This window comes from Tachyglossus aculeatus, chromosome 19, assembly GCF_015852505.1.
Source record: "Tachyglossus aculeatus isolate mTacAcu1 chromosome 19, mTacAcu1.pri, whole genome shotgun sequence".
NCBI classification, from domain to species: Eukaryota; Metazoa; Chordata; class Mammalia; order Monotremata; family Tachyglossidae; genus Tachyglossus; species Tachyglossus aculeatus.
The window spans coordinates 3,989,557-4,006,669 of record NC_052084.1 but is presented as its reverse complement, the minus strand read 5'-3'; the positions used below and the strand labels follow the sequence as shown (position 1 = coordinate 4,006,669).

General features: G+C 42.3%; 1 protein-coding gene across 1 annotated transcript in view; it reads left to right on the top strand.

The window, feature by feature from the left end:
* Positions 1-17,113, top strand: part of AKT3 (AKT serine/threonine kinase 3) — a 156,803-nt gene that overhangs the window by 82,265 nt on the left and 57,425 nt on the right. Inside the window, exon 3 of the mRNA XM_038761022.1 lies at positions 14,314-14,439. Coding sequence (XP_038616950.1) covers positions 14,314-14,439 — 126 coding nt within the window. The remainder of the gene's footprint in view (positions 1-14,313; positions 14,440-17,113) is intronic.

Below are 17,113 nucleotides of genomic sequence, written 5' to 3'. Positions count from 1 at the left end.
TAGAGGAACACGTATATACAGAACCAGTGTCAATTGCCAAAGGGATGATTTCCACCTTTTTTGGTACTTCCCTTAAACCCATTTTTTTCTTTTTGTTCAAAGGAAAGGAGGCTGGGCTGCCTAGAGGTGAGGAGTTGAGGGTTAGGGGTTCCAAGTGGCACAGGCCAGTGATCGGTCTGCCTCTACGGGACAGGGAGAGAAAATGGAAGTGTAGGAGTCATGCAACAGCAGACAATTAGAGGCAACAAGCACTGAGTAAGGTTTGGGGCTAACGTGGGGGCAGCACGAGATCCCAGACTTTCTCCCCAGCTTCAGTGGTTTAGCAGCTCCTGGATCTAGACTCCCGACAGAAGCAAAATTAGGGGTGGATTACTCCAACAACTCCCCAGGAGTCCTTCCTCAGCCCTGTGAAACACTGTTTTTTATGGTATTTATTAAGCTCTTACCATATGCCAAGCCCTGTATTAAACGCTTACCAAGTTGGACACAGTCCCTGTCCCACATAGGGTTCACAGTCGTAATCCCCATTTTACAAATGGGGGAGCTGAGGCACAGGGAAGTTAAGTGACTTCCCCAAGGTCACACAGCAGCTAAGTGGTGGAGCCGGTATTAGAACCCAGGTCTTTCCGACTTATAGGCCCGTGCTCTATCCACTAGGCCGTGCTGCTTCCATGAGAGCTTGCCCAGATTATCAGGTCCTTTGGTGCAATTAGTGGGATTTTATCAAACTGGGGAGCATTTCAAAGTTCCCTGGTCTGTCTTGTGGGTGAAAAAAAGTGCCTATCTCAATGGATTTGTGGCTCTCTCCCAGTGAGGATAACCATACTTCACCATGGGCTATTTGAACAGAGATTTCTGGGTCCTATCTCATTGGAGTCCATTGGCCAAATACTCCCCATTTGTTTTTGTTTTTAATGGTATTTGTAAGGGTTTACCTTGTGGCAAACACTGTTCCAACCGCTGGGGTAGATACAAGCTAATTAGGGTGGAAACAGTCTATTAAAGCTGGTTGAATCTTGCTATCTGATCGTACTTAACATTTTGGCAAAACTCACTGAATTATGTCATCTCTCTCCTCCCTGACCACTTTCACCACCTTCAGTTAGTTATATCATTGCACGGAGAATACAAAATAGAGTAATTCACCTTGGTTGATTTGTAATTTAGCACTTAGTAAAACAGTGATCGTTGTTTCTCACAACTAGTATCATCCTAATACTGCTGAAGGTTTCTCCTATAGGAGGAATGATGAACGAATCCCTAATCTTACTGAGAATCAAGAGGAAGTTTCAGATTCAAAGTGGTTGAAAGTATAAAGCGATAACTGAAAGTCTAGCAGCAAAAGAGCAGAAGGCAGACATTCCAAACTTTAATCTTTACCTACATTTGTTTCCTTTTTTTTGTTTAAAATCGGTTTCCACCTATTTCTGCGTGGAAAGATCTTTGTTTTTACAAGTGATGACTTTAATTTTTGGTAGTGAACAGTTAACTGGCATGCCAGCAGTTAACTGTTCCATCTTAATGCTAAATCGAAGAGGAAGTCATTTCCGGAGTTGGGAAAACCAATTGTACCCAGAATTGAGAGAGCATGGAAATTCCTAGGTTCATGTAAAAATTTCTCTGTTAAAGCTCTCAGTTATTTGGGCTGAAAGGTGATAGACAAGTATGTCACGGATGACTTTTTTTCCATATCAGAGCTGCCGTGAAGTCCTGTATACTGGAAAATGGCCAAAGGCAAGAAGTATGTTGGAGAAAGATGAGACCAAAGGATAATCTGCCCAGCTGTAGAGTTGGCAATATTGATAATTCAGATGTTTAAGCTAAATGATCATTTTATCTTTTCTAAATACTTTGAAAAGACCCTCAGGTGGACTGCAGTTTCATTGTGTCGCTGGTTTCATCCTCTCTCCTTCGTTAGGAAGGGTATGTGTGTGCATGAGTTTGAGTGTGTTCTTGTAGACGTACGTGAAGAGGGAGAAAGCATGAGTGCTTTCATCTGCCCTCAGATTTGCCCCTTAAGATAATGATGGTATTTATTAAGCGCTTACTATGTGCAAAGCACTGTTCTAAGCACTGGGGGGATACAAGGTGATCAGGTTGTCCCACGTGGGGCTCACAGTCTTAATCCCCATTTTACAGATGAGGTAACTGTGGCCCGGAGAAGTGAAGTGACTTGCCCAAAGTCACACAGCTGACAAGTGGTGGAGCCGGGATTTGAACCCATGACCTCTGACTCCAAAGCCCGGGCTCTTTCCACTGAGAGCCAAAGATGACCTTAAACTACCCATGCAGGTTTGGCTGAAGAGACAAACGTCATTATCTTCATCAACAGCATCCTGGAACCTGGAAACATACCAAAGAAGTAAAAGATTTGAACCCCGTCTTTAAAGATCTTACAACGTAGCGGGCAGCGGTGCCTGTACTGTATATATTTCTAGAATATTCTCTGCCATGTCTCTGCACACCTGGCACTGTTTTTGACCCTCCTTCTTCATCTCCTGCTCTTTCTGAGCTCTGTGCTGGGAAGGTATTCCAGACGGGTCTTCTGACCTCTGGAGGTAAAATTTTTCAACAGGTTTCCATTCTCAAAGTATATCTTCTTTATAGGGAACTGCTGCTTTAAAACCAGGGCCGGAGTTATTTTGTTTAAATGTTGTCAAATTACCCTGCATTTTTTAATGTAGTGTGTGAAATTAGATTCCTCTTTTTAACTATGCAGTAAGCATTACAAAGAAAGCATTGCTTTCACAATCTAGAAGGGCGTAAATGTAAGCAAAATAATAATTTAGCGTACATTTAACCCAGCAGGAAGCTGGGTACCAACTGAGTAATTCTCCACAGCACATCTTCTGCTATGTAAACTAACCTCACAGTTTATTCTTCATTAAATTGTCAAGATGTTATTTTTCTGTTGGTTAGTTTGTTTGGACCCTTTGTTCTTACAAAAACATCATATTGAAGTCTTCCAATTCCCTTCAATATAAAACGTGTGAGTGTGACTCTTCCATGATGATCTTGTGTTTAGAATACTTAGTGAATATCATAGTCCCTCATCAGCTTCAAAGAAAAGTTTGGACCTCTGTTTCCTTTGTGTGGCTTGCACTAAAAACAAATGACAAGAAGTTGCCGCGTTACGTGTTGGACGCTCATTTCTTGACTCTCCAGCTTGTCCAAAGAAGTGGCTGTATGGCAGAACACATGGGTGCCTCTGGAAATATTTTAAGAGCTCTTGGAATCAAAGGGCAAAATTGACCAAAATGGTATTTAAAAAAAACCCAAAAAACAAAAAAGACATGTTCCATCCGGCTAGCTGCGTAGTAATACTGGTTATTCCATCAGAGGACACATTCTTCAGTTGTTAATGTGCCAAAACTAGGTACACAGTGGGTGAAATTGCCACAGAAAGAGAAGGTTGTTGGTTTGGGATGCGACTTCATCAATCAATATGCAGAAAACCATTGCTGGAAAACTCAAGCAATTTGAAGAATTTGGGCAGTAGCTTAAGATCAGAAAATTGGAGGTGTTAAGTTTATGCCACATGAAAGTCTGACCATAAACCACATCTAGTCATTGACATGAGATGGTTTTCACAGGAGAACTCTTGTGTGCTCCTCAAATGCGACAAGGATATGGGAACAAATGCTCTGTTTGATGAAGTCCTGTGAAAGTCAAGGCGTCAGAATGTGCAGTATGTTTTCTCATCAGTGATGGTACATCTTCATTGCTTGATCACAAGTGGATTGGATGAAGAAATGGGTGAAGAAAGAGTGCATTTGTTTTGTTTTTTGTTTTTTTTAAAATTTTTTGTTTTTTCCCCCCCCCCACCCCCCGAAATTTCATTGCTCAACTCATCTAGAAACCTGTCTTCCCCAAATTTGGCCAGAGAAATTTGGACAGAAATGTTAACATTTTCATTGTGCCAATTGCAAGAATATCTTTGGCTCGTGAGTTTTTGGATGAGCAATAATTTAAGATGACTGATTGCGGAGCAAGATGCTAATGCTTTGTTGCGTGTTTTGCAGCCATCAAGCATTTTTTGGAAGAGTAATCGACATCACTACTCAAACCCGAATGATGACACCTGGCCAATGCAATTGTGTTCCTCAGACAGCACTACAGAATTGAAAGTTTCCAATTTTCCACTTGAGGGAAAAGAACAAATTTGAATGGACACATATGAGGAATGGACCGGCCGAAATTAGCTTAAAAGGCTTTAAACATTTCATGAATCTTACCAGGAGAGATGCACAACTCTCTTCCTTTATCCTGTGGGGCATTTACATACACCGAGTGGAGCGGATTGAAATGTCATACTTGCAGTGCTCATTGTAAAACCTGAAAGGCAATTTCAAAGAGACTACAAGTGATCAGTGCTACTACAACCCGCTGGCCATCGCTTCTAACTAAAACATATTTCTTCGCGATTGTGTTCCGAAGCTATTTAGCACCTAGCTCACTTTCATTCACTCTGTGGGCTGTCAATAAATACTTGGTGATGTTTACGGTATTGGCTTGTAAGTCTTCCTTTAAGGGGAAAAAACAATGAAGATGTTTCATATTTCACTGCAGATCATTCTTAGGCACTTAAATATTTGCTGCCCAAGTGAATCAAACTTTCCCCTGTCACCAGGCTTGAAAATGAATGGGCTCCGCATCACTGGTAGGAAACACCAAGCAAGAGTTCAACTTGTAGAGCTACTTTTTCTTAAGAGTTTAGACAAAACCTGTTGTTTAAAATAATTTTTTTGTCTTTTACCAGAATGATATTTTAACAAGCCATTTGAATGGAATGAAAACTTCAATCTCGAGGTTTTTTTGTTATCGTTATAAGTCTGCGGGTGTTATTTAGTAATAGTCGAAGTGTATTTCAGTCTCTTCTCTGGTAGAACACATTTTCTTCTATCCCATCTCCATTTTTACCTGATTATTGCTTCCCTAAAACTGCCGAGTATTGTCGAGTGATAACGATAATAATGAGAATCATCTCATCCCATCCTTCAGAACTGAGAATGCTTCCACAGATGGTCATTTCAGTCAGTCAGTCGTATTTATCGAGCACTTACCGTCTGCAGAGCACTGTACGAAGCATTCGGGAGAGTACAGTGTAACAATAAATAGACACATTCCCGTCCCACGGCTAGTTTACAGTCTAGAGGATGAGCTTACCGCATGAGAGAGGTGAGGAGCCCCATTAGTCCTGTTTTAAATGTGGAGAAGCGGGTAGAGTGTCTTAGATAAAGACATATAATCAGCTGCAGAGCTGGAGCTAGAATACACATTCCCCGCCTCTCAGCTCAATATCATTTTCACTTAGACCACCCAGTCATGGCATGAGTCCAATTCATGGTCTCATAGTTCGAATGCCTTTCTGATGAATCAGATATGTTTATTTGTTTCACGTATACTTCTGTGGCCGCTAGAGACCTTGTAGCTAACAGCGGCATTGCTTTTAAAATTGCGGTTCTGCAGAATTGTCCTGTAAGATTAGCAGCATTGATGTGTTCAGAGGATTATTACACTCGGTTTGTAGATAAGCGCTCTTTTAACATTCAAAATTCTCAGAAAATAGTAATAGTTGTAATAATGGAATCGCCCATTGAAAATGGTAGACAAGCTACTAATGGCATGCATCTGTATAGCACTTTTATTTTTCCATAACTGCTGGTGCGGATATTATTGAGTTTAATCTTCACACCATCCCTGTGACGTATAGAGAATTATTCTCCTTACTACATTTGCCGGTGCATATATTTGGGGAGAAAGGACTTACAGCTTTATTTAAAGAAGTATTTAGTGACTTAATTGATCTTGAAAATTAGTTGAAGTGATAGTACAACATAGCAGTTATTTTTTTAAAAAAAATCTCTGTTTCTCATTTATAATATTGTTAGTCCGTATGAATCCTTCAACTAACAGTTATCATCTGGGCTCTTCTTTAAAAACCGTCTTTAATAATCACTTCTTCCATCTTTGAAAGCTACATCGGAAGCGGAAGGGCCATCCTTGCTAGTATTTGGATTGAACCCCATCTATAGAAGATACATGATAGTTCAGACAACAATAGGATGTGAAATACTTGAATGAGATTAACCCTAGAAAGACAACCGGCGAAATTTATGAGTGAAGCCTGAGCTCATTTTACCGCAGCGGCTATGGAGGCATCATTATTATTATGGTTATTATTATGATTATTATTCTGCTATTTCTTAAGCACTTACTGTTCGAAGAGCTGGGATAGTTATTAGATAATCAGGTTGGATCCAGTCTATGCCCTACATGGGGCTCACAGTCTAGGTGGGAGGGAGAACAGGCATTGAATCCCCATTTTACAGATGTGGAAATGAGGCCCGGAGAAGTAAAGTGACTTGTCCAAGGTCACATGGCAGGCAACTGGCGGAGCTGGGATTAGAATCCAGGCCCTCTGCCTCCTAGGCCCCCTGCTCTTTCCACTAGGCTATGCTGCCTCCCATCATATAATTAATATTCATCTGACTGTAGTTATGATGAGAGACTCCTAAAGGAGAATCAGATCAGAAGGAAACAACATGGTGTAGGGAAGCAGCATGGCCTAGTGGATAGAGCCCATCATCATCAATCGTATTTATTGAGCGCTTACTAAGTGCAGAGCACTGTACAAGCCCAGGCCCAGGAGTCAGAAGATCATGGGTTCTAATCCCAGTTCCGCCACTTGTTTTCTGTGTGACCTTGTGCAAGTCACTTCACTTCTCTGTGCCTCAGTTCCCTCAGTTGTAAAATGGGGATTGAGCCTGTGAGCCCCATATGGGACAGGGACTGTGTCCAACCCAATTTGCTTGTACCCACCCCAGTGCTTAGTATAGTGCCTGGTGCATAGTAAGCACTTAACAAATACTGTAATTATTATTATCCGTAGTGATTGGTAACTTTGGCAACAATGGCCAGTGTAATTGGTTGAGCTGTACAGTGAGGGATACCATCTAAAAGTAATTTATAGTCTTCTAATAAGGCTTCTGATAGGGGAAAAAAATTATAACCTAGACTGGAGGTTTTGCTGACAGCAATACAGAAATGTACCAAAAAAGCACTTTGGAACCCATCCCAGACCTCAGGGTAGACTTGCTGAAGTTCAGCCAGTAACACAGCATCTATAAATCCCAACATGGTGCCATTTTTCCATATTAGAGCCTTTACTGAAGACTTTGACCAAAAAGTGATTCATTGACTGGAGACTGAACTTTTTTTTAGAAAATACTTAATAAGCCCTGTACGAGGATTTAGTTTTGAATATTAACCTACTTTTCTTCCTGATCCAGTAGTCAGGTAGAATTAAAAAAAAGCCCGCAGATGTTCTAAAGAGATCTTTTCGGGTAAGATGTTTTCAGGGCAGAAATAGTGTCGATGAGCACACTAGGGGGAAATAGAGGAAAGGTGGTGAAGGCGGAATGAACGAATGAATCATTCAATCAATGGTATTTATTGGGTGCTTACTTTGTGCAGAGCACTGTACTAAGCGCTTGGGAGAGTATAATACAAGAGTTATAAAATCAGTTGACATGAATGATGTAGCACTACCTGTCATACGGAAATAGTGAGAAAGATGAATGATATTACGGCAGTCGGAAGAGCCAAAGCATTCGTTATATGGATATAAATAAAAATTAAATCACGAAGAAACTTTAGGAACGATACTGTGCCTTTGGATGTGTCCCACATGGTAAACCTCAACCAAGTGTTCGGAACGATGGCTTCATGATTGAGCGAACCAAAATGCATCTGGAACCCCGGTGGGCTTCCTGGAAGAGCCGACGTTAAGTTTAGGATTGGAATTCTGCACGTACAAGTGTACTGAAGCGCAAGTCATGGAGCCCCTCTAGACTGGCCAACCGTGGAGAAAGTTTATGAAGGAGAATTTTGTTTCAGCCACAAAAAGGGCAATTACTTGCACCCATTTGTAGAAATAGAGTCCACGGTGAAGACTCAAAATAAAGGACTATCTTCTGCACCTTCCTTCTTTAATACTTTTTCAGCAGGTCTCTGCATGATCTGAAGCAATGATCTGAAACACTAACGTGTGATTTCCAAAAGACCTTTCAATTTGGCATCCGACCGGACTTCGTTGTAAGAAACAAAACTTTGTGCAGACAGTATATGCAGGCCATTCAAAGAAAGCTGGCAGGGGCCGGAATTGTTGGCAAACAGTCAGAAGGTCAGGTTAAGAGTAGAATGATGATTTAGGAATAGGGATGGATACGGTGAGAATGCCTTTTCCGTGCGAGGATCAGTGCCTGTTTCTCTGGCAAGTTTCAATCCGAGATTGGCTCCATGTGGATGGTTCTGGATACAAGGGATACACCTTATAACATGGTGTGCCTAATGGTTCATTGAATGTGGAAAGGTCTTTAAAACTAGCTTTTTTAGGTTTATCAGTCTTCCATAATGACACTAAAATAAACTTGCTTATTAAGAAGGATTTCTACTAAAGCAAATTGGTTTTATAAGAATTTCATTCTTTCTAGAATATAGAAGATGCTTTGTACGACTTACAGTGGAGATGTATGTGACCCATGATGTTGTCTGCAATTACTGAATTCATACTTTGTATGAATTATAAAATGAGTCCATTTTTTGGAACGATTTCACTTGCAATTTTGATTAGTTGGTAATCATATTAATGGGCTTTTTGTTCTTCAGTTTTCAACCCTTTTCACTGGGTCTTCCTTGTGGGAGAGAAGAGCAGGGTCCTATTGTCTTTGGAGGGGGAACAGAGAAGGTTGTGGGGTGAAGTCGGGAGGGGTACAAGAAAGGGTTTGGAGGGGGGTCCTGTTGTTCCCCAGTCCTCTTTCCCTTCAAGTCTGATCCATGGGGAAAATGAAAGCAAAGGGGGTCAGGTAGGGTTGGTTTGGGAAACCTCTTCTAGGTGGGAGAAAGCAGCAAGGGGTCTTCAGCCTGGCAGGGATCCAGGGGGCACAACCTCGGCGTGATTTGGGGAACACCCGACCTGCTTAGAAGTACCAGTAGGATAGCCAGAAGTCAAGTGCCGATAGTAGTATTTCTGGGTAGCGGGAACATTCCCCAAGCCTTATGTGGAGGGCAAGCCATGGAATCGGAGGCTCTCTTCTCCTCTGACTTTCCTCCCACCTTCTCTTTGGTGGCTCTGGAGAGGAGCTGGATCGGTCGGTCGGTCGATCGAAAGGGTGGACGTGGTGCCGAGCCAGACACTAATGCCCATCAATACCCCCTCCCCATCCAGCGGAGAGGTGGGACACTCCGGATGGGGAGGCGGTGCATTCTCTGGGCCTGTGCTAGCCTCGGATCACCTGACCACTCTCGTTTCCAACCCTTGGGGAAACCAGGAGTTTGTAGGCCCAAGATAGAGTTGGAGCCTTTCTCGGCTCAGGTGTCCAGTTCAGAAATGTGTGGAAGGGCCAAACTTCGGTCGCTTCTGCTCATAGTAGCCCGACTCCTGCTCTCGTACGTCTGGTTCTTCCTTTTGGTGGCCTTGTGCTTCCAAGGTGCCATAGGAACCTCCAAACAGGTGTTGAGTCATCCTCTTCTGGTACATTCAGCCACCCCAACACTTGAAAATTGGGATGAAGGGATTTACATGGCAGGGAAAAGGCAACTAAAGATGGTCTTGGGTTCATTTCTTTGCGCTAAGTTTGGACTTTTGAAATCGCATCCTGTGCAGACGATTGTGGTAATATCAAGCCGCTTGTACTATTAAGTACTTACGGATCCCACGATATCACCGGATTACGTTCCTCGAAAATGCAGCTGGAGCACGAATGGTCATATCGTGGGGTGTCTGTACCCAAAGGCTCGAGTGCCACTAGGTTCTTGACCATTCTGACCCGGCCCGGCAGGTAAGTCAGAGGGGTCTTGTAGATAGCTCCCTGCTGGAAGCACTCCCCCCACCCTCCACATCCCCCTGGCCAGTCTACCCATAGGAGGGTTCCACCCAGTACCCTGCTAACATTTTCTTGCCTTTTCCAATAATAATAAATAATGATGATAATTGTGGTATTTGTTAAGCGCTTACTCTGTGCCAGGCACTGTACTTTATGGGAGGCAGCATGGCTTAGTGGAAAGAGCATGGGGGCTTGAGAGTCAGAGGTCAACGGTTCTAATCCCGGCTCCACCACTTGTCAGCTGTGTGACTCTGGACAAGTCGCTTAACTTCTCTGTGCCTCAGTTACCTCATCTGTAAAGTGGGGATTAAGGCTGTGAGCCCCACATGGGACAGGGACTGTGTCCAACCTGATTTGCTTGCGCCTATCCCAGAACTTAGTAATCATAATAATCATAATAATAATGGTATCTGTTAAGTGCTTTCTATGTGCCAAGCACTGTTCTAAGTGCTGGAGTAGATACAAGGTAATCAGTTGTCCCACGTAGGGCTCAGAATCTTAATCCCCATTTTACAGATGAGGTAATTGAGGCACAGAGAAGTGATTTACCCAGAGTCACATAACTGACAAGGGGCGGAGCCGGGATTAGAACTCATGACCTTTTGAATTCCAGGTCTGGGCTCTATCCACAACCTGTTTCTACCGCGGGGCTGCAGTGGATGGCTTGAGTGGGCACCATGCATCCCTGGTTTTTCAACCAACACGGATGGGGGGGAGCTGGAGAGAGGGGCCAAGGTAAGGCCATGGAGTGGGGAGGAAAATTGCTTAGAAGAAAGGAGAGCAGGAATGGAGAAGCCCGAGGAGAGCGGAGGGGATGGGGACGATATGATTGCCTGGCAGTGATTGGACATAACGTTAGGGGTGGATGAGGTAGCTCAAGATTTTACACTTCATGGCGTGGTTGGAACCTGTGATAGGCCTGTATCATTAAAGTCAATGGGGAGACTCCACGACATGGAAAAATGCTCTTTCTACCCACCTTCATCTGATGCTTTTCAGCCTTGCGGAACTCGGGCAAAATCACCTGGATCAAATCTCACATCAGAGCTGGCCAGTAGATCAGATATCAGAACATGTCTGCTGTAATAATAATAATAATAATGGCATTTATTAAGCACTTACTATGTGCAACACACTGTTCTAAGCACTGGGGAGGTTACAAGGTGATCAGGGTGTCCCACGTGGGGCTCACAGTCTTCATCCCCATTTTCCAGATGAGGTAACTGAGGCCCAGAGAAGTGAAGTGACTTGCCCAAAGTCACACAGCTGACAAGTGGTGGAGCTGGGATTTGAACCCATGACCTCTGACTCCAAAGCCTGTGCTCTTTCCACTGAGCCATGCTGCTTCTCTCTCTTGCATTGTACTCTCCTAGGCGCTGAGAACAGTGCTGTGCACACAGCAAGCACTCAGTAAATTCCACTGATTGATTTGATTGACATCGTTAGCTACATGAAGACATTTATACCATTTGCGGGTCCTGTATTATTTTTGAACTATTGTTCGTCTGAACTGTGCTGACAGAGCGTGTCTTTCATCTGAGGCGGTAACAAAGCCTGACATTACTGAAGGAGGATGATATTCAGATACTGAAGTTCAACCCTTTCCTCGAACTCTTCAGTTCTCTGTTCAGATTGCAGCATTCATTATTATTGGAAAATATTTGGGAAGAAAATAAAAGCAGCCTTACTATGACAGACCCTACGTTCATTTCTGCAAATATATGTAAATTGACTCTGGTCCTGTGTTACGTTTGATTCGTAAAATACTGTAATCATGCTGTACATTTGGGTGACTTAAAAGTACTAATCATTAATATATATGTGCGGTTGATATATAGCAAAATTGGAACACCAAATTTTGCAAGGGTATTAGAGGATGAACAATGTCATTTGTTAGATTTGGGATTTAAAAACCATCAGTTGCAAAATTAGGACGGTTATTGTGGCTAAAGAGCAAAGCACTTTAGTAGAAATTGTAATATGCAGTGTTTGGAGATAGAGAATGGGGGACTGTTGGGAGAGAAAGAAATAGAAAGTAAAACCGCTATTTGTTTTCCATTCACTGGTATTTTGTAACCTGGGATTAGCAGGAAAAATGATCGTCATGTTTTCCTCCCCGTGTTCTGGTGGCCGGACAGGAAAGCATGGGATTAAGTCAGATGGCAGTTTCCTCAATCTGATGCTGTCATTAGACTTTTATTTATTCCAAGATAAATCTTTTTTTTTGCACCACTTCACAGATTTCTGTTACCATTTATCATTAACAACTGCTCAAAAACTGGTGGAAACAGGGTAGCATAGATACATCAAATACGTGAATAATCTCCTTTTCCTACCCCATTATCGCATGTGTCAATGTGATTTCAGTGGTGGGGTCAAATCCAGTGCACTTTGGTATAAGTTACCATAGTAATAGCAACACTGATGGATACAGTGCACTGGACTAAGCCCTTGGATGGTACAAAGCAGATGAGTGGCGCGTTTCCCGCCCACAAGGATCTTCCACTCTAATTGGGGAGACGGACAGAAAAGTAATTACCAACCGTGTAATTAAAATAAAAAATTGAAAATACAGTTGAACACATGCCAATGTGGGAGTGCTGAGAGCAAGTATAATAGGTCCTTAAGTGATGGATTTATTGACTTGGGATGCTAGGAATTCATTGGCTAGTTGGGAAGAGGTGGAATATGGAGAAGGCTGGTGTGATAGATTTTGGTGGGTGGGTGTTCCGGGCCAGAGAACAAAATGGAGGCAAGAGAATCGAGGGAGATACACCTAGAGGGTTCAGTTGGCTTAGTACAGTGCTCTGCACACAGTAAGCGCTCAATAAATATGATTGATTGATTGATTGGCTGAGTTTAATTTTACCTCCTCTATCTGGCCCCATCTAGAACATTTTGAGTTTGGGGGTCTGCTGAGGGTCACTCGTGCCACTCCCCACCCACCCAGACACTCTCCCAAACACTTAATACAGTGTCTGGCACGTAATAAGAACTCAATAATAATAATAGTAATAATTGTGGTATTTGTTAAGCACTTACTATGTGCCAGGCACTGTACTAAGCGCTGGGGTACATAGAAGATAATCAGGTTAAACAGTACCTGTCCCACAAAGGGTTCAAGCTCTTGATCCCCATTTTCCAGATCATTCATTCAGTCAGTCATATTTATTGAGCACTTACTGCGTGCAGAGCACTGTACTAAGCGCTTGGGAAGGACAAGTTTGTAACATATAGAGACGGTCCCTACCCATCAGCGGGCTCACCGTCTAGAAGGGGGAGACAGACAACAAATCAAAACATGTAAACCAAATAAAATAAATAGAATAAATATGTACAAGTAAAATAAATAGAGTAATAAATATGTACAAACATACATATATACAGGTGCTGTGGGGAGGGGAAGGAGGTAAGGCGGGGGGGATGGGGAAGGGGAGTAAGGGGAGAGGAAGGAGGGGGCTCAGTCTGGGCCCAGAGAAGTGAAGTGGCTTGCCCAAGGGCACCCAGCACACATCTGGCGGTGCCAGGATTAAAACCCAGGTCCTTCTGATTCCCAGACCCATGCTCTATCCACAGAGTCCAGTGCTTAGTACAGTGCTCTGCATACAGTAAGCACTCGATAAATACAATTGACTGACTGCCCCCACCTCCGTGGTGCGTTGAACACCAGGCAAGCCTGCTCTGTCAGAAGAGTATTCCCTAATTCTGCCTTCGTGTTCTGTTCAATAAGCATAGCAAGAGCCCAAGTTCTGGAAGAACGACACTACTTCTCATGATTGTTGTCTCACAGTGACATTCACCAATATCTCTTAGATGACATTCCGAGTCTTAGCATGCTGTCCACTAAATATGTGCTAAATAAAACTGAAAGCTAGCCAAGAGGTGTACTCGGATGAAAGGTTTTTCTGAAGGAGGAATGGTAATAGTAACTCTGATCATTGTTAAGCTCTTACTATGTGCCAAGCACTGTGCTAAACCCCGGAGCAGATACAGTCTAACCAGATCAGATGAAGTTCCCTGTGCCATATGGAGTCCAGAGGCTAAGAAGGAGGGGGAGTGGGTTTTTAGTCCCCCTTTATAGATGAGGACACTGAGGCTCAGAGCACTTAAAAGACTTGCCCAAAGTCACACCGGGAGCAAGTGGTAGAGGTGGGATTTGAATCCAGGTCTCTTGATTCCCCTTCGGTACATGTGGGCAATCCCAGTGAAGAATCAGTAAAAATAAAGCATGCTGCAGTTTTGTGACCTCTTAATTGCAGGCTTTTGCTAGATTTTCTTTTGTCAGCTAAGTTAGAAAGAAAATTGTCCCCCCGAAGTTATGAAGGCTAAGGGGCCACGAGGATATGGATTGTACCACAGTTTACTTTTTCACCTTAATATTACCGTTCATTTCTTTAGCATTAACATGTTTGCTTTCCTCATGTAGGAGAATATATAAAAAACTGGAGACCAAGATACTTCCTTTTGAAGACAGATGGCTCCTTCATAGGATACAAGGAGAAACCTCAAGATGTGGATTTACCTTATCCCCTCAACAATTTTTCCGTGGCAAGTAAGTTAAGAATTGTTTCATTGATAGATTCGTGCTACTGTGTCCTTATGCCAAGTACTTAAATGTGTAAAAAGTTCTTCGGGGTTAGTGGACATCCCACTCTGATTACAATGAAGCACCACTAACAAATACCTGAATATAAAGAACAGATTTTTATTTCTTAAAGTGGGTTTTCCTCAAAGTTATTTCTTCACTACCCTTGCATAGTGTCTGAAATTGCTCAAGAGGCCTGAGCTAATCTAATCGAGAACTGGATTTCCTTGATGGTAGATTTTGGAAAAAAACAATTCACATTAGAAAATAAGATGAGGAAACTTTTATGGGTAAAAGTGGGTGCTTTCCTTAACTTTCCTTTCCCATCAAATAGCTGTAAAATCACTTGCGACGTAGGAATAATTAGAAAGGTTTCCTAAACTTAAAAATGGTAGTAAAACAAATTTCTTCTTCTTCAAGTGCTGTCGAGTCGTTTCCGACTCATAGTGACTCCATGGACACATTTTCTCCAGAAACGTCTCATTTTCTGCCAGTCAGATAATCAGCTCTTCAATCTGTTTGAATAAATGACTAATCAATCAAAGATTTTGTATATATATTTAGACAGTCATAAACTACATGTTTAGTGACTGGTATTCATTCACAGTATTAGATGAGAAGCAGCATAGCCTAGCGTATAGAGCCCAGGCCTGGGAGTCTGAAGGTCATGGGCTCTAATGCCGCTTGTCTGCTGGGTGACCTTGGGCAAGTCACTTCACTTCTCTGGGCCTCAGTTGCCTCATCTGTAAAATGGGGATTGAGACTGTGAGCCCCACGTGGGACAGGGATTGTGTCCTGCCCGATTGGCTTGTATCCACCCCAGCACTTAGAACAGTGCCTGGCACATAGTAAGTGCTAAAGAAATACTATTATTATTATTGTTATATTAAATAAAATGTTGAAAAGCTAAATTTTTATGTCCAATAAGTACTGGAAAAATATGGAGGTGACAAGAACCTCTTTTAGACTCTGGAGGTGTGTTGAAAATATTTGGGAATGTTTTCTCTAATGACCTTAATGGGAATTTTAATTCCAAGACTTATCTGTCTAGTCTGTTACCATAGGAACCACTTTAGGAACGTTTCCACATTTATCATCCAAATCTAGTGAATTTTATTCTCCTAAATCCATTCTCTTGAACCTTGCCCAATCGGTTGGCCTGAAGTGAAATAAGAATTTAAGAAAGTCATTTTATCTCCTTTTATGCTTTAATCAAAATGAAGGAATTTTTGACCTTATGAAATTTCACACCCGAACAAATTTTGCAGAACTCGTGTATGTGTGTCATAATCTGCTAACATCTGCTTGAACACTTCCACTGGCAGCGTCTGAAATAAATACTACCCTCTTGAGGAGAGATGCGTTTTAGTGACTAACAGTCTACCCACCCTCGAAATAAATATTCGTCAACATCTGTATCTAGTTCATCATGTAACTGATACATTTAGAGACGGTTGACTCAATGCACTCGAGTCAAGTTTAGGGGTAACAATTTTACCCCTAGAATTTGACTTCTTTTTTCTAGATTTTAACGTCCCAGGTATTGGGGAAATTATTCCCATGACACAGACAGTAATTCCAATTTTCAGAGCCAATTTTATTACTGAAATATTCATAGTCGATTCTTAGTTGAACCAGTTAATAACTCAGACTCGCTGTGTCCTTGACCAAGAGACCACTGTTTTCTGATATTTGATCACATTAGTAACTTTAATTGCAGCCATCTTCTATTTTTCAAATATTTGATACACACAGCCCCTGCTGAATAGAGAGTACTGAACTGATTAATTATGGGTTTTTTTTGGAGAATGCTAGCTGCAAAGTGTACAATCCCCATTTTCAAGGGGCTTACAGTCTTACGCGGGAGTCTGGTGGACCTGAATATTTACGGAGGGCAGGGTTAGAAGGAAGAATAAGAAAAATAACAGGAGTTCAAATGTCAAGATGAAATACCTGAAAAAATAACTTGACCTCAAATGCAACAGTATAAACACTTGAGTGTTGAAGGCAACTGTTGAGCTGCTGTGGCTTGAGAATTAATCGGGGAAGGCTTCCTGGAGGAGGTGGTATTTTAAGAGAGCTTTGAAGATGGGGAAAAGCTATGATCTGGTGATGGAGTGGGTTGGAGGGGAGAGAGCATTTTAGGCAGGGAATACAGCTTGACTGGAAGCCTGGAAGTCCGAGAATCAGCAGCAAGCTACAGTTAGAAGATGACTTGAGAGGAGTAAGTCAGAGAGTAATGCTGTGCACACAGGAACACTCAAATACCATAGTGATTGATGATTGATTGGATAAAGACAGCTAATGTGTTGATTGACTGGGGTTATAAGGATTATAATGCTCTTATTTTAGGGATATTTCATTATGTTCTGTAAATTTATTTACATGACTGTCCGTCTTGCCCTCTAAACTGTAAACTAGTTGTGGGCAGGGAACATGTCTGCAAAGTGTTGTACTCTCCCAAGTGCTTAGTACAGTGTCCTGAACATAGTGAGCACTTAAAAAATACCATTGATTGATTATGGCATTCTCATGCCACAGAGTTGACCTTGGCATAAGCGCTTCCCTTCCTCTCCTTTTGAAGTATTTTGACTGACCTGAAGAGAGTGATTTCCCCCCTGCCCACCTCCCCCAGACTGTG